General features: G+C 35.1%; 1 protein-coding gene across 3 annotated transcripts in view; it reads right to left on the minus strand.

Annotated features, from left to right (window-relative positions):
- The window catches only part of Cic (Putative transcription factor capicua), a 53,410-nt gene that overhangs the window by 16,954 nt on the left and 8,639 nt on the right, over window positions 1–27,817 (minus strand). For 2 of the 3 annotated variants that reach the window (XM_076320636.1, XM_076320634.1), the window contains exons 2-6: window positions 7,324–7,610; window positions 2,176–2,567; window positions 822–1,386; window positions 461–730; window positions 30–141 (exon numbers count right to left, since the gene is read on the minus strand). In XM_076320636.1, coding sequence (XP_076176751.1) covers window positions 30–141; window positions 461–730; window positions 822–1,386; window positions 2,176–2,547 — 1,319 coding nt within the window. In that variant the 5' untranslated portion in view covers window positions 2,548–2,567; window positions 7,324–7,610. The remainder of the gene's footprint in view (window positions 1–29; window positions 142–460; window positions 731–821; window positions 1,387–2,175; window positions 2,568–7,323; window positions 7,611–27,817) is intronic. The other variant, XM_076320635.1, reaches the window with a different exon arrangement.

Consider the following 27,817-nt stretch of genomic DNA (forward strand, 5'->3'; position numbering starts at 1 on the left):
ATTATTAACGAATAATTTAGTAGTAATACCTGGGCGTGGCTGCTTGAGAACGAGGAGTTATACTGCGTTGTTCAACTAGACTACTGGTACTTCCCCGACTTTGCATACTGCTCCTTTTACTGCTGCCTGACAATTTTGCATCTGTCAGTTGAATATATTTGAATTACTATACTATAGTTTTTATTAACGTGTTCCATAATATATATAAAACAATTTATACAATATACGAAAATACATATATATTTTATAAAACGTATATAAAGAATTTACATTGAACTACAAACGAATTAAATGAAATTATAGATAATTTAAACAGTAAAACTTATAATAATATATTTTGACATTGATTTGAAAAAAATTTGAAATAATTTGCCTTAAAGCTTCACGTTTTCTTATTGTCAAACATTTTAACTAAACAAGTTTCTAGATTTTAAACGCATAGAGTAGAATTTCGTCTAACCTGCATCCGAAGGGAATGTTATATCTTCCCTATCTAAGTCATCTTCACTTTCTAAATCATCATACGGTCGATTTCCATTACTTAATGCTATGCTGACAGGATGTGCAGGAGTGCTTAAAGTCATGAGAGGACTAGTACCAGTCGTTCTGTAATAACCACCTGTGTCACTATGAGTTGATATATGAGATGTATGGTGAGAAGTGTGATGGAGTTGCAAAATTGGCACTGCTGTTGGAGCTTCCGAAGAATTTCGATAGCCATGTTCGGGAACTGAAAGAACGTTAAGTCGATATAAGAAAAAAGAGAAGTGTGCATTAATAAAACACGTTAATCGCTACTGTATTATATACGGAAACTATACCAATTCCTTCAACCCTTGAAGAATCACAGTCTTCCAATCCCTCTTCTAGTTCGTCCCACCAAGGAGGTTGCACTAATCGTAGATCTGCACGTTTCACAACGCAACTATCACTCTGATCATCTTCCCTTGGTATTTTAACAACAAAACGCTTAGGCTTTGTTAAAATCTTGCACACCGTCCCTTTTACAAACACTTTTGTCGCATCTATGTGATTGTTTGACGTTGGACACCTGATACAAACTTTTGCATCTAAAGTCACTTGCCCTACGGAAGGGCTTGCATCGCCTATAACATCGTACCTTCCCGCACCCAAAACGTCAGTGTAACGCACTAATTCCCTTTCACCGTCAAATTCTATGTAAATCTCTCCTTGAACAACGTTACGAATAACACCTGGATAATAATATGAATCCCTTAAAGCTAACACTCTGTGGTCGCGCCACTCACTGAGATCAATAGCAACAGTAGCAGGCCGAGGACGAGAACGTAAAGGTTCTTCTCGAAGAGAATAATCTACTGCTGTACTTTGGGGTGGTAAAACTACCACCGAATGTGCCGAGGATATCTGAAAAATATTTGTCAAAGTTAACACGCGATGGATATTATAAACAGTACTTTTAACAGTTGTACTATAATTATTTCTCTTAATATTAAACTTTAAACGGTACTTTAATCAGAATTAAATCGATCAAAGGGTTTAGAAATATTTCACGAAACACGAGTTACATAAATAGTTGAGTTCGATTGTATCAAATTTATCATGGAATATAAAAGTCTACTTGCACGAACAAAAAATATATTCTCGGTTTACACGTATTCCTTACCCTACTACCCTTAAATCATTTTGGGCTGTGCTTGTGAAAACTCTCGAAACTTATCATATATAAATATATATATTATATATAGACTCTTTATCAGATAAATATATAGACTCAGATTAAAAAAAATTCATCCAAAATTTCCAAGAAGATATCCGAATGAAACTAAAGTAAGCTTATTCAGAATGCTGATTTAGATTTAATTAAAGTACCCCGATGATTCACGTAAGTGTTAACAACTATATGATTTGGTAAACTGTCGTAACAGTTTAATTAAAATCCGAATTTAACGCGCATTGGGTATCATTACCTACAACCTTACACGTGGAAACTAATTCGTTCGAAATGTATACGATTTACATTCAAACTGGACTTGTGCGATACAGAGAACGATGCAAATTAGTTCAAATAAAGTAATATAGACCGCACGATTGGCAGTTCTCGCAAAATTGGAGGTGTACGATAGACAAGTGCCACGCCAATTCAAAGGGGTGAAACGTTCTTGCAAACTCCTCGACACGAATATTTGTACGTACTTGATAACAATTGGATTCTTGCTGTTGTGGAGATTGCCGAGTTACTAAGGTTGACTGCTGAACTAAACCTGATTGACCGAGTGATATATTCGGTCCCCGTATGTTTACCATATTGTTTATATTGCTTGTTACATTGCTGGTTTTATCCATCTCCTCGAGTTCCGATGGATCGAACTTTCGTTTCTTTGGAAGTTTCTTAGCGCTGATCGTTGGATCCGATAGATCCCGCTGAGGAGGCGCCGGCGGCGGGGGTGGTTGTTCCGGAATAGATTTTTCTTCAATCGAACTGCCGCCACCACCCCCGCCTGCTCCATATTGTCCGCCTCCAAGGGGATTCCGTTTTTCGTGCATCTCAGAATGAGCAGTCAGCATTTTGGCCACCTCACGCTGCTCTGTAAATGAAAATTATGACACTAAAATTTCACTTCCTACCTACCACAGACACAACGCTCTATTCTTCGGATTCGTTAACTGGTTTAACGTCAATTCCTCGTTTATGTGATGCATATAAGTTTATTGCCACCCATTTGATCACCACACCACACCCTCCACCGATCGTTTGTTTTTATTCTCCGGATACGATTGGAAATGAAAATTAAAAGTATTCTATTTATTGATTTATTTAATACTCGATCGATTAACAAATTTATTAGTAATTTGAATAAATATTCAATTCTGACAGTTTTCATTAATGGACCAGCAAACGGATATTAACATGATTAACAGATGTTACGAGGAATTTGAGTCGGGTTGCGAAATAACTTATTAATATTAATAAAAAAGGAAGAATATTAATTTTGATTAAAAGTCAGATGAACGAAGATAACAAAACATCGAATGTACTCTTGGGAGGGGATTCTTTTTGAAAAATTAACGTCACGTATCAAAATTGATCTAATTTGTAAACCGAAAATGTTTATAATATTCAATACTTCGTTGAATTTTTCTTCTATTAATGAAGAATGTCTGTTTCTAAACGATTATATTCTTACGTAATCGATAAGGCGACCATTTACCTTGCCGTTTCTTTATTGTTTCAAGTTATAAAATAACTTATTTAACGTGATGATATTGTGTAACAAAAGAAAAGAAAAACATACAGAATGGAAAATATGTAAGCAACAAATAGTACACATTGGAAATAGTTCCGGCGCTTAACCAGCTAAATACAAATTTTGTTATTATTGTTGAACATTATTTTCGATCACAATAATTGGTCGAAGGCGACAATGAGGCAATAATTGAACGTTTTCTATATACGCTGTTGAAAACTAGCGACTTTATCGCTGGCTAATTACTCAATATAAGCTGTACATTGACTAATTATACTATTACCCTCTAATTTTGTCGAGTAGTGTATAATTCATGAAAACTGTTAATATTAAGGGAACAATGTTTCATGAATATAGCAGCATAGTTCGCATTAGTTGTATTAATCTATAATATACTCTCTATAAATTATGAATCTGAAATATAAGTAATAAATCAAGTAACACAAATTCTATAGATTTTGTATTGCATTATGCATGTATACTAGAAAGCAAATTTATCATATCTTTTTTATCTATACTCATATATACACTATATATGAGTTACACGTTCAATGTTATTTTTAAATTATCAACTATGATTCGTTAATAACGGTATTAAATAGATGTATTCAATGCACATATATTTTAATATATATTTAGGTATATCTTAATCAAGAAACAAAGTTTTTTACAAATGCTTATTAAATATAAAATTTATTTATTAATCACTTTCCTACGCCATCGTTTGATCAAGATTTGTTATACGATTCAATATTTCGTACTATCATTGCACAAATTTACACAATAAATGTTAAATATTCATCAAATTACCCAAAATAAATTTTAAATCGTTCACAAATAAGATCACTTTCTATCTAATTCGCCTTAGAACTTCAATTAAATCCGTAAGTTATCGTTCAATCATCACCTTTTACGTATTGTATTCCGTATATTATACATTTAGAGCGTTGAAATCACAACGGATAACATGTATTTCTACTTCTGCTTTCATAATACTTGAATTGCAGTTACTTGTTGTTATCTGACATAATTATTGCCTCGTTAAATCTTCGTTTCATAACTTTAGTTTGTACTAATAAGAAAAAGTACATTTGACGTCGATAAACTTATTTTATAAAATACTATTGGACAGTAGGAGCTGTTATAGCAAGTATGAAACAAATTTTATACTTTTTTTTTTTTTTTTATTACTGTAAATTGGGTCACATTATTTGCACCAGTATACATGTAACAAATTCAACGACTTACAGATTTGTTCTCATATTTTACAATAATGATTAATTGTATTAACTTTGTCTTTTTGAACTTCAGAATAGAATTTGTAAATTGGGAAGAAGAAATTTATTTGATTGTATTTCATTATTCTATTTATTAAATACATTTTTCAATGAATCGTGATATAGTAATGAAACAAAGGTCCTAAAATATTTAATCCGATACGTTTTTGAGATTTATTTGTAAAATAAATCATTTGTTCGGTGAGAGAATTTATGTACTCTTCAGTTTTCAATTCTTATATAATAAATTTAGTAACGAAAACGCAATGTTTATATTGCGTAGAAGAAAAGGATTTATGTCTTAGAATTTGTTATTCTTTTCAATGTTTCTGATTTACGCTGTTCCGATTTTTAGGTACTCGAACATTTTTTCCCAAATGTATAAACTCTGTTTTATTTATAGTTCTCATGCCCCTCAGATAAATTTCATAATTCCAATACGACTGTATCATTCGAATGAGTAAACATATAGATCTTATTCAAATAAATCGATGAGTCACTGTATATAGAACAAAAAAAGAATCTCATCAATGAAACAAATCAATGAGCAGAGGTTAAACTTTAACTAGCCTCTAATTTTACGCACCAAAAGAAAAAAGGAAACGGGACAAAATTTCGTTAATTCAAGTATTTCGTAAAATTTAGTACCCGAATATTTCAAGTATCCAAAAGAATTTAGCATTCGAATATTTCGAATACCTTGGGGCAAATCGTGTACAGTAAGCCACGAGGTTCATTCGTTTTGAAGTTTTCAAAATAAAAAGAAACTTCCAGATTGCACAAATACGTATTTTTGGTACAGAACTTTAACTTCGGAAGATAACCGAAGTTAAACAGAACCGCGATAAAAAGAAAAGAAATCTTTTTTTAATACATAAATACGTAGAGGTAGCGCAGCATAATTAAAATACTATTGATAATTTAGAATTTCAAAGTATCTAAAAACCTGCCAATGTTTTCTAATTGGTAACACTTTGAATAATAGGGGCAAACGACTCGTTAATCGATAACATTTGTAAACAAGAATCCAGACAGAAGAAATACACAATCTTTATATCGATATGCAAGTTTTTCAGTGAGCAATAATCATGATAATCACGGTGAAAATAAGTTAAATTTTTCAAGCGAATTTGGTTTCATTTTCATTTCGCGATCATTTCGAGAATACAAAATGTCAGATGAAATTATAAGTTACAATGCCATGTTGCTAATTCAGGATACCGAAGATGAATGTAATTTGGAATAGGCAAACATACTGAGAAGGATGTTGCGTGTCTCTTCTGCAATGTGAATTACGGTGAAGACGAAAAAGGAGAAGAATGGGTGCAGTGTTTTATGTGTGAAATGTGGGTACACTGTGAATGTGTTGATTATGACCCCGGAAGTTACGTTTGCGACTACTCCAAGTAAATATGAAAACATAGAATTGATATTTATTTAAGATAATTCTTCCCATATTGTGATTTTTATTCTTGATTAGATCGTAAGAGAAAATAATGTTATTATCTAATTGTGTTTTTAATGTTTTAAAGTGAAAGTAAATAGTAATACCATTATTTCAAATTATCTACACCGTAACAAAATCGTTTTACATTACAACCGAGAGTTTAAGGTACAAAAATTGATCGGTTTCCTTACGATATTATCTAGTTTTATTTCTTTTCATTCGCAGCTGTAATTTTGTATTCATCTTAAACAAACCAGTATTCCAAGTATTCAGCGCTTCCTCCACGTATATACAAATTATGTTCGACATAAGCGAGAACACAATCGTATATCTACTAATCCACGTAACTCGAGGACTCACTGTTCGCGAACATTTCGAGTACACCCAAAAATCGAGCATTCGAACAGTCTGAGTAACCTGGAAAAATCGAATAGCTAAATACCGAACATCTCGAAGAATCAAGTATTCGAATACATCGAGTAACTCGACAAATTTAGTATTCGGTTATTTCAAGTACGTGAAAGTATTCGAATGTTCCGAGTAACTCGACAAATTTAGTATTCGGTTATTTCAAGTACGTGAAAGTATTCGAATGTTCCGAGTAACTCGACAAATTTAGTATTCGGTTATTTCAAGTACGTGAAAGTATTCGAATGTTCCGAGTAACTCGACAAATTTAGTATTCGGTTATTTCAAGTACGTGAAAGTATTCGAATGTTCCGAGTAACTCGACAAATTTAGTATTCGGTTATTTCAAGTACGTGAAAGTATTCGAATGTTCCGAGTGACTCGAAAATTTTCGAGCGGTTCGCGATAATTCGTACGATATCAAATTTATGAACATCAACAAAACCCAAGTGGCTCGATTATTCGATCGGGATAAAGAAATACTACGTTGTTCGATAAGTCTTGTCGTGTTTTCCATTGTAAAAAAGAAAAAAAATACTACGACCCTTCAACTTCGAACAACCGTAAATATACAAATGAATCGATAGATTCGTACAAAACTTCACGCATGTTCATCAAACGGTAGTACCATCTTTAGAAAAATAAACGAACCTGATAACTCCATTTCATATCGAACGACGAAATGCGTGGAGTAACCTATTATGCAGTGAAATATTAAATAAAGTTTCCTTTCCCTTCGATTTGTCCTTTCAAAAAGATGTATACACGGATTTCAATTTAATTAACCTGATAGCTCCGTTTCTTATCGTACGGCAAAACTTATCGAGCAACCTATTATGTATTCGAGCACTCGTGTCTCGCTGTTTCCGACTACTCGGACAGATGTAAGACTCTTCGAGATTTCGTATATTGGTAACCGCGAAAGCATGCGATTGGTACCTTAAGCGTATCGAGATTTACTCACAGTCCGTACAGTCGAGAGGAGGCTGTGTGCTGAAATGTGGCGAGTTGAAGCTGGGAGGGTGGTGACACCGGCTGGGTGCATACCTCAGCACCCGGCTGTCGGGGACAGGATGCGTCGAGTCTGGGCTCTCTCGTCTTTGTCTATCTTGCGACGGGGTTGCTGTTCCCTCTCCCAACTCCAATTCTTCTTCCCAGCCCCAACTGCCGAGCATCCTCCTCCGAAAATTCTCCTCTTAGGCGAACACTTTTCTCTTCTTTCTTAATTGCTTTGTACCTCTAGTCAATGTCCTGCACAACAGAACGTGTTTCGAAACGGTTACCAGGGTTCTGCGAATTCGATTCTCACGAGCGATTCGTTTTGATTATTACGCCGGCGCACTTAACGGGATTCAACCGTACTTTTAGATTCGGTAAGTTTACTTTGGTTTCGAGGGTGTCGACGACGCTTATCATCGATTCTTTCGACCAACGAAAGAAGTATGTTTGTTACGAAATTTTTCGTGCGCCGTGAGAAAGAAAATTTTCGGTAAAAAGTTTCTCATGCCCGGGTATACGTAAAATTCTTAAATAAAAGAAAAATGGTTAATTTAAATCGTGGAAATACCGGTCGTCGTTCCGGCATGAATAACAAATTAATCGTTAACTCGACTTGATTGTATTTTCCTTGCAAATCAAGGTATTCTTTGTTTCAACGGTTACGGGGCAATTTTGTTGCAAAGTTCAGTTATTAAATTCAATTATCCATTCGGATTAAACCGAAAGTGCTCAGATTTAAAGTAACTGTGCAGCCATTTAATAAATCTCGATTAGTAAATCTATTTTGGCTTATATCGCAGAAACATAATTCTTATCCTATTTTAGTTACAGCACCGCGAGTTAAATCGTTCGGTCACGTAATAAATACAAGAGAACTTATAGCTCGGTCGCGCGAACGTAAAGATTTCGTAGTGAAATTTTGTCTAACGAACGGAACAAATTCCAGAAATTGTCTTCGAATTACGAGATGTACGACGATTGATTGTTTTGCAGAAAGATTTTTGTTTTACACGCGTTGCACCGTCTTCGAAACGTTAAATTATACGCGTACGCGTTAAAAGCAATGAATTACTTTGGACGAAATTGGTCCACTTTGGACACGTTGCATCGAAACACGTAAAATTTCAATGACTCGATTGACACATCGAATAAGAACGCGCGACGGAAAGTATTTAATTTGTATAATCAGATTTTACGTATGCTGTTACAAAATGGTTGCGAAACTTATAAAACAGCTGTTGATCGCGTTCTTCGTAAACGTTTCTTTTTCAACTATTCCGCGCATAAATATAAAATTCGTGTGAAAAAGATCGTCACGATCAATTAAAACAAAATTAACGATATAATAATTTATACAATATCGGGCTTAATCCTTCGAATCTATGGAAATTACTGGAATTTATACGTCGTGTGAATGTAGTAATTGATGTTATAGGAAACCGCGACAAAGAAATAAAAAAAACTATAATTGGATGTTCGATTTAAATATTTCGAGTTTTTAACGGTATTTATTGGAAGAAAATTAACTTTTGTATAGAAAAAAAATTGTCGATTCTTAAATACAAACGATGTGCGGCAAAAACTTGCGTTCAAATTGCGAAAAGAAAATGGTATAGTTTTATAAATAAACGGCACGTATTTATCGGAAAACACGTGCCATAAAATTATAGCAATTTTATTTTTGAAAGAATAATCGCCAAAAAGGAATTATCTAAATACCAACAAGTTACAATATACGTAGATGTATGAAATACAATACGTTATACAATTGTTAAGCCGAACAACGTACATTTGTGTTGGAGCAGTGAAAACCCTTCTTTGTAGTACAGATTTCTCTGCGATTAGACCCATTAACGCTCCAATATGCGAAAGAATATTCCGAACAAGCATTTACAACCCACAAGAGTAAAGAAGCCAACGAACCTCGTGCATTAGAGGTTTAGGAAACTGCCCGATAATTGTGCAAACAGAATCGATATACAGCTTGCGCTTGAAGACCACAGTATTTGCATTTTTACGGCACTGGATCACTGGACGATTCAATCCCGCTTTCGGAGTAGAATCACAAAGAACGAAGAGTCGAAATCTCGCGTGTCGAATATCACCTCGACCTTCGTGCTGACAGGAATGGTCTTTGGAAAAAACAGTGCGACACGAGTGTGTACACAATTCTCGATTCACGTGTGTGCCGCGCCGTAACGAGGAGTGCGAGAGAAGATTGGCACGCGCGACATAACCTATTCAAGAAATCGCCGCCGCGTTTCTTTCTTCAAAGCGGAGAAAAACGATTGCGCTTTGAGTCGGCTCTCACTTCCGTGGCAGTACCGACGAAGATTCCAGGGGCGACTAACGAGTAGTCAACAGGCACTTAGTTGCCGCCGCTGCTGCCGCCGCCGCCGCCACCGACACGAATTACGGTATGGAGAAGTACGAGCGCGCACACACACCAACAGAGGAAGCACACGCACGATGGAGGAGACGCACTCGTGAAAAGAAACAAACGAACGTGAGGCGAGAGCTCGATAGGAAAGTTTCGGGGCGAGGTGAGGTGAGGTGAGACAAGGTCGATCCTCCTCGCGCATCGATTGGAAATCACGCACCGCACGGTACCGAGCAGCCGTGTAGTGTCCCTACTACCCCGATCGCGTCTCGCCGAGTCTCTGCATATAGAAAAACGACGAAGAACGAACGCGAAACGGGAGGAAAGATGAAGAGAGGGCGGGAAGCGTTAAGTTCGTCGCGGAAGAACGTAGAAGAAGAGACAAGAGGAGAGGAAGAAAGAGAGCGAGGGCGAGAGAGAGAAAAAGAAAGAAAGAAAGAAAGAGATAAAGAGAAAAAGAGAGACGTTACCGCGCTTCTCCACGTCCTACCACCTTCGACGCGATCGCTGCACTGACACTGAGCCCCGAGTCCGAGTTCGCCCCGTGGCCAGGGTTTCTCGGAGGAAAACAACGCTCTCGCGATCGTTGTAGTGTGGGTAAAGGACTAAGGGGGAATGCACTAACCTCGCTACTCCCTACCACGAGGCTGACTCACGTTGCCTGGCTTGCCTGCTCCGAAAGACTCTCCGCCATTGTGTCGTGTCGTGTCGGTCGGTCGCCTCTCTCTCGCCTCTCATCTCTTGTCTCTTTTACAAGCGCGCTGTACGCTGTGGACGCGCGTTTACAGGTACGCGAGGGTGGCCGAATGTCTACATGTGTACCGGGACGAAATTCAAAACCTGTTACGTGACGCCCGGGGAAGATAGTGTCGGTGTCTGAATCGAACTCGCCCGTTTTCGTTCGAAATTCTCATCTGTCTCTACTTGGATCGTTTTCGAAGTACATAACATTCCGGTCGCCTTACAATCGCCCTTTTCCTTAATCGTTCCGATCCCGTACGAAACAAGAGTTTGCAATCATCTCGACGATGCGAGAAAATAAAAAAAAAAGAAAATAGATACGTTTTAAAAACCTCGGTACATTTTCCTTCGAGAGGTAACGACTATGGAAAATTTCGTCGGTACGATATATATCGCTGCGAGTAAGAAAATTACAAAAATAGAGGCTTATCGTGTAATAAAAGCTACGGAACTTTATCTTGAGTGTAGTCGATCTCATCTCGTCATTTGCTGTGAATGAAAAGCGCCGAGGCAAAGTTTTACGTTATCGTGTAACATTGCTATAAAGCAATACATAGAGTATAGCACGAAGATAACTACTCTATCGAGTATATATATATATATACTCGTACACGAATAAACTACAACGTCGAGTTTTAGAAAATATGTAAATCGTAAGTGCCTTAAAGCTTCGTTGATCCACTAATTTAAAGCTATCAAACTTTTACCGTACTGATCACGCGTACAATGTTGTACGTAAAATAGTAAATTCGCGACACTGATATACACGCGTGCAACGTTAAGATTAACTCGCTACCATCAAGGTGAAAATGAGTCATCGCGCGTGAGTAATATGATAAAAGTAGGATTTTAATTGTTGTATAGTCGCACTACCGTAAAACAACTACACGTGTGCCGTTCCAAATGAAACGAAAGGTCGTAATTCCACTACACGCTTAACGAAGTTAAATTAAACAATTGACCATTCGGAGGTATTTCTAAATGTAACAAATTCGAACGATCGACACCAACGAGAAACGGTAACACCGGTATACATAGCACTTTCAAATATATCAATGCAGAATTAAAACACGTAGAAGATGTAGTGTAAATAACTTTTAGACATCTTTCGGTATACATAGTTGTTTACGTCGGTATCAGAGACGTGTCGAGTTACCAGACACTCGATATTGTCAAAACAGGAGACTTCTTTAGCAAAGAGAACCGAGGGTCGATGTCACCCCAATGGCGATCGGAAAAGGCCTGCCGAAAATATCGCTCTAAGTGAATTAGTGTAGAGTACATGTGTCGCGCGAAGAAAACCGTATTCGGAGAATTACATTTCCGAAAGTAATTGAATTAACGACGATAACGTCGGCGTCGATAGTCAATTACATACGAATTCTTGTTCGAGTTACCGTTACCTCGATCAATGTTTCGGGGATAATGATGTAATCTTCATTAATGAAAAAGAAAAAAGAAAAGAAAAGGAAAAAAAGGGTAAGAAAAATATGAAAATAATTAGAAAGAACGTATAGTACCATACGTAAGATTGTACAACACAATGGACGAAACGAACCTTTCTGAAGTTTCAGTCAGATGTTCGTCGAGATTGTAGAAATTCGAAAACTACAGCGCACACGAGGTTACAACACAGCGTACTATAACACGTGGAAATCCGAATGCAGTTGTACACGAATGCCCACGCGATACCGTATTATGCAAAAAGTTGTTTGCGCAACGTCTTTATTAGCGGTCCGCTTTCCCACTGTGCAACGCTCGTAGTCGAGTGAAAAAAAATCGTTTCCACTTTAATTTATCGCGATCATAACATTATACCATCCAGCGGGAATTAATCAATTTCTACTACGCGTTCGCAAGCAGCTTTCTACTAGCGTGTTTCGTGTACTGGGACCTCTTCAATGCATTTCCTAACAATTACTGCAATGCAAATAGACGAAACGTAAGTTTAACCGTGGCAGCCTTAGTCACTGTAACGTTCGTTACAATATAGTATTCACGGCTTTAACCAATTCTACGTATTTCGTGTATTCGTTTCCTAGATAACGTTGTTTGACGAGATAATTTTTTTCGGGATTGTAACCGGAGTATGTAATGAATCATTACGATGTTATTAGCATCGATAAATGCTGATGTTATCCAAAACACGAAACGATTGTAATCGTTCTTCAAATATTTTGATCCTGCTACGATCTTCGACTCTTTTCGGCCTATTTCTTTCTTTATCTTTCAATAAATAACAGCACATTTTGCTATTATAATTACCATTTGCTAACATTTCCTAACAAAAAATCGAGTAATGTATCCTGCTTAAAATGGAAAAAAATAACTGTATAAATTAGATATTCGACAAAAATACTAACTCTTTTGCTATTTAATGACCACTTATTGGAATTTTGGATTTAAATTTTAGAAACACGTTTTTCAGATTCGAATCTTTTAGAAAATATACAATGACAGAACGAGGAGGTATTGGTGTTTGCAAATAGTGAGTTAGTTTTTTGGAAATTTTGTTCAAACACGATTATACAGTTTTATCAAATATTCAAGCATCACTTATCGACCATACCACAAATTTTCTAAATTTTATCAACAAATTTTGATTTCTGCAAAAGCTGGTATAAAAAGTAGATACCTAATGATCAAATCATCTTAAATTGAAAACGAAAGATGTTTATTTTTCGATTTTTCATATCAATTCAACTTGTACATTGGGCTTTCAACGTTATATTTTTGCATCTATTCGATAGTAACGTGGAAAAGTTTGACGAAAATAAAAAATATATACGCTCAACGCTAGCGACACCAGTGCAGATCGTAAACTTCCTTGTCATTTTATTTCGAACAATTCGGTCATTGGATAACTTCTTCTCCTAGCTCTCGCGGTAAGGCTTCGCATGACCAGCCGTAACTTTTACACGACTGGAATTTTTTTATATAAAATTCAATAAATTCGTAACGCAACGTATGTACTTTTAGGTGACGGATCAACGTTCGATAAAATGATGTAACCGTCTACAAAAAAATTCAAACGTTGCCTTATCCTTCGCTCAAAACGATCAAAGTTGTCCGATGTACTGGCTTGTTCAATAAGTTTCGTCGTTTTTTCCATTGTAAAGAAATACTATAACACTTCAACTTTGAACAACTGTAAATATACGAACGAGTCGACGGATCTATACGAAACTTCACGAATGTTCTTCAAACAGTAGTACCATCTTTAGAAGAATAAAACGACGAACCTAATAGCTTCATTTCTCATCGAACGACAAAACTTATCTTACTCCTGCGTAAACGCGTATATCGATAGAAGAATCCTCGAGCCCTGATATATTTGTGCTTCGTTGGACGTCAACCTTCTACCGAGCCGATATCTGCAATAAGTATTACGACTTCAGGTATGACGTCACCGGGTTTGAAATACACTAACCCCCCGGTGAAAAATGTGGCTGCAACCGATACTTTCTCGTCTCTCCCGGAAACGGCATCGCGCACAGGTGCCATTCAAGTTCAAGTACGGTACACGGGGGTCCCCGGGTAGTATTATAACCCCGGTATTAGTTTCCTGACTTTAGAGCGGAGTCGACGAGGGATGCTTTGAAAGACGCCGGTGGTATCGGCTACACGAATTACGCGTGAAAAAGAAAACAGTGGATGATACCTCTCGACCATCACCGTCGGAGCGTACCACCCGCGGATCCGCCGTTCACTCGCAAGGCCCCCGAGGAGCTTTCCTTTTAACGGGCCTTAACAACTTGTAACCGATACCTGTGCCCTTTCTCTCTCTCTCTCTCTATTTTTTGTTCTTTCTTCTCCGCTATGGTGAATGGCCTGAATGAAAGGAGCCAAATCGTCGCGCGAATATTGTATACGTGGCCTGTCGGGCGTTCCACGAGGCACCTTCCTAGCCACAATGGAACGCGAGACCAGAGGGGTTGGGACGCGTCCTCAGCTAGTTCGGGCATAAATCAGATATACGACGGGTACTACTACGCTGTGGCAGGTAGAAAGGCGGGGACATCCCCCCGTGACAATTGTCCGGTCTATTCGTTTCTACGCTATTGTTGCGCATCCCTATCTCCTGTCTTTCGAAACACCTGCTTTTTCAGCCAATCTCATCGCCGTACCGCGATTATCCCACTGTAACCGCTCTCGACCACGCGAGATGTTACACTTTTTAAAACGTTCGTCTCGCTGACCCGGAGACGTGCAAGAGTCAATGAGATGTTATCGATGGATACATCTAGGTTGTTCGATAAGTTTTGCCGTTTTTTCCACTGTGAAAAAATACCACGACACTTCGACTTTGAACAACTGTAAATATACTAGGTTCGTCGATAAGTTTTTTTGTCGTTCGATAAAAGTTATTGAACAGTACTAGGTTGTTCAATAAGTTCTGTCGCTCTATAAAACTTATCGAACAGTATTACATTGTACAGTATTACATTGTACAGTATTACATTGTACAGTATTACATTGAATAGTACTACATTGAACAGTATTACATTGAACAGTACTATATTGAAGAGTACTACATTGAATAGTACTATATTGAAGAGTACTACATTGAATAGTACTATATTGAACAGTATTACATTGAATAGTACTACATTGAACAGTACTGCATTGAAAACTATTACATTGAATAATAATACATTGAACAGTACTATATTGAAAAGTAATACATTGAACAGTACTATATTGAAGAGTACTACATTGAATAGTACTATATTGAACAGTATTACATTGAACAGTATTACATTAAATAGTACTACATTGAACAGTACTGCATTGAAAACTATTACATTGAATAATAATACATTGAATAATAATACATTGAACAGCACTATATTGAAAAGTAATGCATTGAATAGTACTACATTGAACAGTACTATATTGAACAGTACTATACTGAACACTGTTACATTGAATAGTATTACATTGAACATTACTATATTGAAAAGTAATACATTGAATGGTACTACATTGAACAGTATTACATTGAATAGTACTACATTGAACAGTACTACATTAAACAGTACTGTTTTATCGAACGACAAAACTTATTGGACAACCTCTTACGAATGAGTCGACAGATCTACATGAAACTTCACAGACGTTCATCAAACAGTGGTACCAGCTTTAGAAAAATAAAACAACGAACCTAATAGCTCCGTTTCTTATCGAACGACAAAACTTATCGAGCAACCTATTATTTGGAATGTCAGGCGTAACGGAAGTGGAGTGCCATCGCGTGCAATTCGTCCTAATCTGTGGTCACGTGGGATAATCTGCAAAACATTGAATGACGAGCACGATCTCGCGGATATTTTATTTACGAGATTGCAGCTGTACGTTCGTCCGCGAAAGACTATTGATCGAAATCAATATCGTTGGTTAACGAATAGCATCATACACGTGACATCAATTACTAAATTTAATACTGACATAATAACGCAAACATAAAAATTTCACGAAACCTTGGACACTCACGGCACAAAAGTGCGCTACTTGCGTCCAACGATTTGTCATACGGTTACAATGTATACTGACAGTCATAATTCACTATACCTACATCGATTGGTTGAATATGTAGCACGTAAAAACTGAGGAACATTGTTGCGCCAGCTCTGAAATATTGTATTTGTGTATCAATTATTGCTGGCGTGAAATATGCTACGAAGTTCGTGTTGCTTTAAACAGTTTTCTATATTTGCCAATCGCCGAGATAAAACTGTTTGCTTCTAATTAACTTTCGCTTAAGGAGTTACGCCAATTGAAAATTTCGTTCAAAGACTGGTATGTAATTTTGTCGAATGTTTTCCTATCGTCCAAGATATGTAGATTTATTAAATTACAAATCTATTAAATTTTACTAGGGAATCTTTATTTGTATAAGGATGATGGCTATTCGCGTGGAAGTACCCCGAAAAAAAACGAGCAAAAACGGTATCTAAAATTATCCGAAAACGAGAAACATGCAAATCGTATAATCTGCATTAATATTGTACTCGTTAAGAGTACAGATTATTTTATTTTTTTTTTTTTTTTCAAAGAGTTTTCGAGTTGTAGTCGAGGAAATACAAATATAGGATAAAGGTCCAAAGTTCAAGATTTGACCAGTATAAACAATCAAAAATTAAAAGTAAAAAATACACGCGACACTGACGAAGATTACAAAATTTCTTTCTTTTTTTATTTTAAATAATTTGCTGATTAGATGTCCTTTTCGACAGATTCTTTTCAAAGCGCTCCACGTAATTGACCGTGACTCTTTCACAAATCAAGGTTTTTAAATAAAATTTCGTACATATGTAATTTAATAAATACATCTATTTGTAAGTATTAATATTTAAATATTTGATAAATGAATATTTGATAATGAATATTTGATAAAATTATGTAACGCATCGAATCGATTTATCCTAAATATAATAATATTGCAAAAAAAGAAACGCAAACGTTAGTTTCATGAATGTTTTACCATTGTATTAAAAAATTACACTTGCAAGTAGTGTACCAACTTTAAAAATTGATTAAAAAAGAAAAAAAGAAAGCATACAGTTCATATTGTAATGAGAAATAAATTATCTCTTAAACGTTTCGATAAACATTTCTAGGAACCAACAAAACATCAAGTATAAAACCAACGAATAGAATTGAACTTATCGATCTTCCGGTATATCTAAACTTAATAAAATAAAACTATTTAACCTTTTGTATCGTTTGGACGAAAAATTAGGATAAAACATTGCGATTCAAAAGGTATATTTATCACCGATATCGCAACAAGTCTTATCGCCGGCTCGCAATTGAAGGTTGATATAAATAAAAAAAGAAGCGATTGTTAATCGCAACTAACGAACGATACCACACAACCATGTCTTTATTGTTGTTTGCAAAATTAAGATTCAACAGGAAGTAATCCATTCGAATCACGTCGTTTCCTGCGTTACACACGCGAGCACCATAATGGTGTACGTACGTACGGTGTGTTGCAAGCGACGCGAGAAATTTTCTCTCTCTCTCTCTCTCTCTCTCTCCATAAAGGCACCGGCCATTTTTCGGCAAAGAAAAAACCCACAAGCTCCACGGGGTCGAAGAATAACCGCGCTGGTTGTGCGTTCGACCGTGGCAATAAATCAGATCGGGACCGTTAATCGTGTTACGCAAACGGCTAAACATCGATCCAGCTAATTATTACTTCTCGGCTTGAACTTATTTCTCGAAGTGCAACATATTGACCGCGACGCGCCGTTGAATTCATACACGGTATACAATGCGATTCTGGTACAGTGCCGTGCCGGCTACAAGCGTACTCTCGAAAACAACTTGTGCCTACGCAAGTATGGTGCGACTTCCGGCGTGTTCTGAAGATAATAGTATCGCTGGAATGCACGACTGGTTGAAAAACTGCAGTCACCGTTCCCGCAAACTGAATCAGATGCACTTAATTCTTCGTGAGATCCCGCGATTTCGGTACGAAATTTCTAGACAAATATACGGGTTCACGATTTATCACTCGATCACACACGTGCCTTTTTTCATTCGAACCGAGAATCGCAGAATTTTTTTTCATTTTATTCATTACTTCGCGACCTATACCAGACGAAAGTGTTGTAATGCAAAAAAAAAAAATGTTCGAAATACTTCTCTTTACGGAAAAATACGTTTTTAGAGCTTGATCGTGGTTTGAGTATTAAAATAATAAGAAATTGTTTCAAATGTTTGTATGTCTGTTAACACGATTGTATTGAAACTTTTTTAATCAATCTTAAAGAGAATTTCAGCCAGTTGCTGTTTTCCAACCTAACACTATTAATTGTTTATGAACGTAGAAAATCAATTATTAAAATCTCTCATTAGTATACAGTTCTGCAATTGTTTTTACAAAAAAGGAAACATTTGTAGAAAAACTCGAACAATAAAGATAAAAAAATATATTGTATTTATCATAGTACGTATTTATTAGTCACACATTTTAATATTAATGGCTTTTCATTAAATGTCTCCCTATTATTTCTCACCATTTCTTCTTTTTTATACATCAGTATAATGAATATCAAAGTAAAAATAAGTACAGTGTAAATCTTGCAGAATAATTTTCTTTCCATTTCCTTTTCAGGTAATGCTTAATCCATGTGTAGGAATTACCTACCTTATACGTATTTTATTATTTTTGTTACGTCTTTTAAATTAACATTATTCCATATCTAATCTACTTTTACTCTTATTGTATTTTCTATTTTCTTTCCTACTTTGATATTATTATTTTTGTTAAAACATCGCAATAAATATAGCTTGTTTAAGACTAATAATTAATTATTATTCATTTATTATATCGATATCGAGTCTGTGATTGTTGTGATCTAAAATCTAAATATCGTTTGTATAAGAACTTGGAACAAAGACTGTGTGAATCCAAAGGTGGTTTTTATAGTTTCTTCGTGTTAACGATTAGTTTATTAGGAGCAAACGAAAATGGTGGAGATAAGTCTGGAACGAATTATAAACGTATGGCACAATTGTATACTAAAAGTATACAATTATAGTATTACACGTATAGCACGTGGCTGAATATTGTACAATGTGCAAAAATATTGCTATTTCCGTCAACACTTGCACTATTCAACGTATGATACTTGGATTAACGCTTATGTTAAAGCTTGCTTGGAAGAATAGCATTTTCTAGCATTATTCAGTATGCCACGTGAAATGAAATATATATTCACATAAAATATGTCAGATTCGTATAACATTACCTTGTTATTCGATTTATATGAGTTCTGGTATGAAAATATCATGTAAAAGTATATAAAAAGTCAGTAAACGAAGGTCATATATTTAAAAGTCTAATGAATGTGAAAATAATCATAATAACGGTATTCAAGATGAAGACTATAGACATAGAATACAATGTAGTATGAATAAACATCTTTCTGTTCCACATATTCAGTACACGAAAGTAGGATTTATCGTCAGGAAAAAGAATAAGTATTATTAAGATATTTATGACATTTTTTAATTGTTTGAAAGAAGAGATTTTATAAAATTGAATAAAAATCTGGTACGGGCGTGTTTTAATTTGACACTCAGCAGAAACTTTCGTATAGGTCAAAAGTATAGATACGAGGGTTAAACAACTTTACTTGTTTCTGTATATACCGAAGAATAAATATTGATCGATCGAAGGTATATGTTAATATTAGAGAACTAGCTTCCAGCATGTAGTAAATACGTAATTATTCGCTGAAAAAAATTCACACGAATGGCATTAAATTAGTACAGAGTCTAATGAAAGAAGACCTACACCTAATGACAAAATTGTTTGCTCCATTTTTATTACAATGATGAATGCGATTCATTTTAAAGAGCGAACAGTCGAGAGCAACTGGTATCGAACGAACGTGAAACTCAAAATAAAAAAAAAAAAAGAAAATTATTGTATGCAATGACTTGAATATAATCACAAATAATAGATCCATATCTATTATTATTATTATTATTATTATCGAATGACCCACTTCTCCTTTGCACGAGTATTACAAATTTTGAGATACTGTCGAGTGTAAAAATATCACAGCGAACAAAAAAGGAAATAATGTATAAAGCGCGTTAAGTGACATTTATAACCTTTTTAACAAAGTATCAATAAATTTCCGGACTCATAAAAGCATGATATTACCCTTTAATGTTTCATCGATATACGCGCACTTACTCTGAAACAAATGTGTGTACACAGGTAACAGTGTTCCACGTACATATATATACAAGGTGATCTAACTTTATTACTCTGTGTACGAGGTGCCCTCAAACGAAAGGACACAAACTTGGAATCCTATAGAAAATGCACCAATACTTGGATTTCGAAAGCTGTTCGCTACAATTTATGTGTATTCAATTTAACGATCATTAAATAGCTGTGCAAAATCTATTATTTGTTATCTATTAACGCAATTGTTAAAAAAATAACTCGTGTCTCGATAACCATTGAGAGTCTGGGTTAGGTCGATAGAACACTTTTCACTTAAAATTAGCTCTAGAATCCACTGGATAAGTATTTGCATTTCTTTTCAATTCGCTTTGTACACGTAAACCATTTCCCACCATTACAAGAACACGGAATCTAAGAACTCAGGAGACATCAATTTTTCATTTAGATAGTGCACGAGTAGCGTAATCATTTCCAACGTTGTATGAAAATGTACCTACGTTTATGTCACACGATAACATAATACTAAATGATGTACATAACGTCCGCACATTATGTATAAAGCGTTCGGGATCAATGATCGGTTTTGTAAGTCAATTAGGTTACACTGGGTGTTTCGAAATACGTAACGCAATAAAGGAGACGAACTATATTGTAAAAATAAACTCGAAATGTGCAGAACAATTTATCGCGAAGTTTCGTCTTTGAAAATTTATCGGATAATGGCATTTTGAACAAATTATACATTGGGAAATGTGTATATGGTCGGAAACATTATACAAAATTGGCTTGAAGAATTAAAATTTGAATTTGGATTGGAATTTTTTGAAAGGAATTCAGTGATTCAAATATTCAGCAAATAGAATTTGAATATTTTATCTACTAATTGAGCGTCTAAATAATCGTAATATTTGAACAGTGTGACGTAGATTAAGTTCTTCAAGTTCATCGATCTTTTTTAATCTTTATTTTCATTTAATACGCGAATACTCAAATATTTCAATAATTATATAATTGAAAATTCTTTGGATATAATTTGAATAGCGTATAATTACAATGTTGTGCAAAAATATAAGAGACTTTGCATATTTCTATGTATTATACATTTGAAAGAAGAAAATGTATATTTTATATATCTTATACATCATATACCATCCCTAGAATATTTATACAAAATTTCAAAGGAAATACAACTTAAACACAACTCAAAGTTCTGCCCATCAGGTACATCTATAATAAATTAAATTTCGTTTTATCGTTAAAAATTACTTTTTTCCACTTTTTCATCCAGTGAACGTGCTCACTATCAAATTTTAAACGTACTGTTTTATGTTCTTTGGTTAATGAAGGCCGTTGCTTCAATTCTGTCGTCATCAAATAGGCGGTGGCAGTGCCATAATTTGGATCGGTATATGATACAACAGGAAACAAATATATATTTTATATGAATAGTAAAAAGTATATTAAATCGATATACGTGTAATTACACAGGTATTCAGTTGATATTGCAGGCAATATCTACATTTTTCAACGAGACAACGTTGCTATTCGTACCACGGGAGCTGTACAAGAATTTTTTATTTCAAAGAAAATTCAAGTTTTAGAATAGCCTGCCCGTTTACCTGACCTAAATATCATCGAAAACGTTTGGGGTGATTTATCTAAAAGTGTTTATGCGGGTGGAAGGCAATTCAAAAATGTTAACAAGCTAAAAGAATGTACTGTTCAAAAGTGGAACGTAGTATCATAAAAACGAATAAAAAAAATTATACGAAACAATTCGAAAACTGTTACCAGATGTGATACAACTAAAAAGAGCTCTCATCGAAATTACAGTAACATTTGATGAAACATTTTTATCATTGAAACGTCAATATTATATTACTGCCATATATTTTTGTCCAACCAAACTCATCTTATATTAATATTTATTTACAACCTCTGCATTGTATTTCTTTCAAACTTAAGATTTTTTATATACATTCTGGCGATGGTATGTGATACATAAATTGTACAAAATATAAATTTTCTTTCTTCAAACATATGTTACATGGAAATATGTAAAGTCTCCTATATTTTTGTCCAGTGCTGTAAAAATGGTTCAAAGGAGGTGGTATTTGAAATCATATTTATCAAAAAAACATCACCAATCCATTGGTAACAACCTAACGACATTATATAAAAAAAAATATGTATGTTTTTATTTTCGTTAACGAGTGACTCATTTTGTGCGTGTGCTTATCGCTCTCGGTAGGAAGCCACCGGACACTGGTAATCCGACACTCACTCGCTCTTGTTTTATCTCGCTCACTCTCGGTGAGTTTCATTCAGTTCCTCGTTAGGCGGTGCGTTTGAGACTAGCCTTTTACTCGAGATAAAGGAGGTCGATCCATGGATACGAAGCGCTACCTTCTCCAGTTAAATGAAATAGATTCGAGCACCACGATTTCACATAACCGGGGACTACTGTATCAAATTTTGTATCGTTGATCAGAGAGATACTCAAACAGACTTGTACACTCAGGAATAGAAAAGATGATCTTAAAAAGGGACCGTGCATCTGCAGTAGCGCGGTCAGATTTTTTCTCAAGTGTGCAATAATGTCTATTTAGTCGAAACGTAATTATCGCTACTTTATTATTAATTATTATTAAAAGTTATTAACGAGCCAGCGAAGCAGAAAAGTAAAATTTCTATATTTTTTATTGTATCTTTGTAACATTATTTTAATCGAATTGACGAAAGTCTAAAGATGAAAATGATACCAAATACGAATATATTTGAACGATTTTGATTAGACGAGGAATATATAACCGGGGAAATGTAGGTGAAGCGCATAAAGTAAATGTTGTAGTACATGTATATATATTTATGTCTCTGTGTCTCTCAAATATGATTTTTCAGTGTTTTAAATTATGATAATATATTGAAAGTTGTGCATGTACTTGAATTCTGTTTCCATCCAGATCGCCAATTATTGGTGTAATTTTTCAGATCTTGTTTGAAATTTGTATACGCTTGTAACCTTTCGTTACATTTAAACGCGTCTCGATATGCATAAAAAAAAAAAGTCCTGATTTTTGTAACGAATTATAAATTAAATCGTTTATTAAAATTTTCGAACAGTTTAATCGAAGACAAAAAATTACGAAATAAAAAAATTGTGTGCAACTGTTTTAAAAGAATGTTCTTTTTTAATAGACCAGGGAAATTTAAAAATTGGAAAAAATTGCTAATGCACAATAGTTCCAATTTTTCCCCTTTACGAACCAATTTGAGAGGAAGAGTGACATTTTAAAATTAACTCTGCTTCTGGGTAGTTATGACTGTTTATACAGGGTGTCTCAAAACTATCGAGCAAGTCGAACTATGTAAATTCTTCGCGCAAAGTGTAATCGGAAAGTTCCGTGCTATTTTGCAATCTGGTGCTTTGTTATCGAGATATAAACAGTTGAAATTTTTACGCGTGTAAACGTCATAGACACGTGTTTCTCGTGTGTAAGTGCGTGTACACGCAGCCGCACGATCAGCTGACTGGGCTATAAATAGCGCGTGCTGGATGTCACATTAGTAAACTTCAACTGTTTATATTTCAAAAACGGAGCCCGAAGTTGCAAAATGATTAAGAACTTTTCGATTTCTCTTCGCGCGAAGAATTTCTACGTCCTTTTGGTTCCATTTTTTTTTAAACACCCTCTAGACAGAGTACGCAATTGTAAAATCCGCAACAAGAATTAAGAATAATTCTTTGAAATAAACATTCTTTATAATACAGTCGACAAATATTGAGAACTCACATTTTGTCGATAGTACTTATTGTAAATATTCAATTAGGAGCTGTTCAGTAGAAACTACTGAAAGGTAGTAAGTATTTTTCCATTTGGATAGGATGGAATGTTAGGATTGTGTTAATAGATAAATATTCTATCCTATGAATTATACAATTAACTAGTCCGTTGAATTTTTTACTTTTGATTGCACGAATAGATTGGTCGACAAAATTGGATATTACAGCTTATGGTATAAATGAATGAAAATTTCGCGTTACGAATTGTTTTAGCAAGTTCGCGTCTCTTTTGTAATAGTTACGAATGCTCTGTAGTATTGTTATTTGATATTAAGATACAACAATAGGCAACCCATAAATTCAATTCATTTTCGTATGAATTGATTTTAAAGCTTCAGCTTTTTTGAATTCTTTCAGATTCGAAAAATGAATACTTATTTAAAACAATTGCAAAAAATATATTAGGCGAATTTTTTTTTTAAACGAAATAATTTTTATTCAGTAATAGTTTGTTCCCGGTGTAAACACTCGAAAGTTGATTCGATTGATAATTCAACGCTTATAATAATCGACAATATTATTATTTTAGTTGCGCGTATTAACAATTTTCAAGATTTTTAAGAATACTTCGAGACACGTTTAAATATTATAACAAGCAACCATCTATTAAAATTTCAGCCAGACCCAATATATTATTCAATGAAATGTATAATTTTGGCATAGTATGACCATCCCTTTGTTGGCGGACATTTTGGAGCACGAACGAGACAGAACAGTTTTAGAGCAAATGACAATAACGCATACCTAAAGATTACTTCATCCGATGTATGAATTTTATTTTAATTCAATCAACATACACATTAAGAAAAACAATTTTTGTCAATTAATCGCGCATTGATTCTTATTAAACTTATTTTGTACCCCGTAAAATAATATCGGGTACAAATAAGAAAATATAATATATAATGAACATTATTGCAAGTATGTGTTACTTTTTGCAAAAATACATTGCGATTGATCCCGATCGTCGTCGAATAGTTATTAATTTATCTAGGAAACACATCCGATTCGTATTTAAAGTTACGAAACGCGTCCGAAAATCAAATGTTAACTTCGTGTCCTAGTTGCTTTTACTATGTCCTCCTTACTCTGTCAGTTTCCTAGTCATTCGAACCGTTTTTCCGTCTCACAGTTTCCTACTCACTCCGATCGATTCTCACTTTTTACTTCCAAGGCTCGGGTCCCGATCCTACTGCAACTAAACAAACAGCCCTGTACTCGAACTTTCCAGTTCGAACTTTTAAACGGATTTTTTCCTTTCAATTCAATTCCACATTTTTCGAGCCATTTTTAAATAAGGAACCGCCCCCACCTCCCCCCACTTCAGTCGCGAAAACGAATTAGGAAATATCTCGTTCATAGATCTCTTTTCCGTTACCACGAAGATATCCAAATAGAATTATAAATTGATTCGCAGTCACGGGACAACTTCAAAAGTTCAACTATCGCCCCCTCCCCCCCTTCCCTCGCTACTCGGCTAAAATCAATATTCAGCCCTTTCGGGTAAAAATACGCGAACTCGATAATGATTATTTCGCTTCCGTTCGCTTCGAGCGTTCGTTCGCCGGCATTAATCTAATTACAAATGTCCAGCTATTTGTGTGTCTGAATATACCTACACCGCAGACCTATTTACGAATCGGGTTGGTTCTCGTGTCGTCGAAAACGCGAAGAATGAATTTCGATGTCGTCGACGCTCCGATTCAGAAACGGAGTCCGTCGTCGTCGCCGTCGTTGTTGTCGTTGTCGTCGTGGTCGGTATACGACATTACCGAGCGGATTCAATTAAAATTTCGCCGCGGAGCAAACGTCGAGGCACATCGATCGGTCAACTTAAACTGATATAGGATATTCACGCGCCGTCCGGAATTATTCACACCAGCGCCGAATGTCTGAGACGCTGTTCCGTTCTTGGCGTACGCCTCTAGCCGGAATAGCAATAGCCTCGGTTCAGCAACGAGCCCCGCAATCGAGTTACGCGCGAGGGATCCTCTTCCATAAACAGATTGACTGACACTACGGACCCGTGCAAACCACTCCGACGTGACGTCACATTTTCTGCGGGACGAGCACACGTGAAATGCCGCGCGCAGACATTAAGTTGCATCGCGTGTGCACACACCACCGGGAACGCTTTGTGCGCCGAACAGAGCAGCCGCGTAAGTAGAAACCGCCGATTGGGAAGATACGCGCCATTGAAATTCAAATAATCTCGATTATTATCGTTGCGATCACTGTTGCGCGTCCTCTCTTATAACGTGTTGTTAATTCCGTTGTAGTCGGCCCGATTAAAACGTAGACCAGATATCTGCTCGCCGCGCTCTGAAATTCTTTCATCCTACTATCTCGAACGTGTTTTGCCATCATTAATTGTGAGGAACCGTTAGAATATCTTCAATGAATTAAAAATATCGTTCTGTTTGTTTGGCTCGGAAATCGTTTCCTGGTGTTACCTGAAACGATTTTTGTTCAGATCGAAATATATATTGTAAACGTTGCAATCGCGATTGATAAAAAAATGGACCGGTTCGTTCGATTCGATGTTGAAGTTTCTTTTCAGCGATTTCTTGCAAGTAAATGGAGAACGATTTGAGTAGCATGGTTTTTTTTCTATTCGGATCTGACCGATTTGTTTCACTAGAATTATTTTTTAACGGTATTTGCAACTTCGGAAGCAGTTGAAAATGTTTGCGAAAATTACGAACGCGTGTTATAAAAATTTCGGTATCATTTCTGCGGTAGTTCTTATTTTATATTACGAAGATTATTTCCTTTCGAAAATATCTCATCCTTTTGCCGAGTGAACATTTTCTGACACTGTTCAATTAGTTATGGAATCTTGGACAGCATACTGGATGTACAAGTATGATAATTTACAATTCATAAATAATATAATCATAAATTATTCGAAGACTCTGATATCAAATATTTAGTGTGGAAAAAGGATACAAAAATATACGAATCGATCAAAATTCAAACTTTAGAAAATTTAATTGTGAAAGACTAGTACAAATTCTAAGTATGATATTTTCAGTAAGGAAAATATGTATAAATCTCTGTGAATACTTTGTTTCAAAATTTTGATCAATATGTATTATTAGCGAAATGCGTGTTGGAAATATTTAGCAAGATAATAGTTGGATTACATTTACATTACTAATAATTAACACGGTAAATATGTTATAAGAAAAATAGTAATTTCCGTAAATGTCTGCGACTTTGATTAAAAAACTCAATAAACATACGTATCCCATTTATATTTAATTAATTTAATTTGTTACACAATGAAATGTGTTGGGCATAGTGACTAATGTATAATTGTGTATATATTAATTTAAAGAGAATATAAAATGTTTCTAATATACATAAAAATGTAAATGTCTTGGCATTAAATATTTCCTTCAATTAAAATCTGAATCGTGTAAAATGCTTGTTTTATCGAACAGTGTATATAAATAATGCTTCGTAACATTAAGTAACGCGAACAAGTTTGATGTAATCGAAATAATTTAAAAAAAATGAACTCGTATAATAATAATTTCTATATTTTTTTCAAACGAAGCAAGTTTCTTATTCTACTTCGAACAAACCAAATTTTAGAAAAAGAATTTTTTTTTAAATATTAATTTATTATCTTCTTGATGCTAGAATCATTTTAAATCATCGTCAAGGCTGCCTTTTATATCAACAAAAAATATTTGATCTCTTTATGTATAATATAAATAACCGAAGTATTTGTGGAACGAATCGAAACCATCGATTCGTATTTTTTCGAAACA

This window comes from Ptiloglossa arizonensis, chromosome 9, assembly GCF_051014685.1.
Source record: "Ptiloglossa arizonensis isolate GNS036 chromosome 9, iyPtiAriz1_principal, whole genome shotgun sequence".
Classification (NCBI taxonomy): domain Eukaryota; kingdom Metazoa; phylum Arthropoda; class Insecta; order Hymenoptera; family Colletidae; genus Ptiloglossa; species Ptiloglossa arizonensis.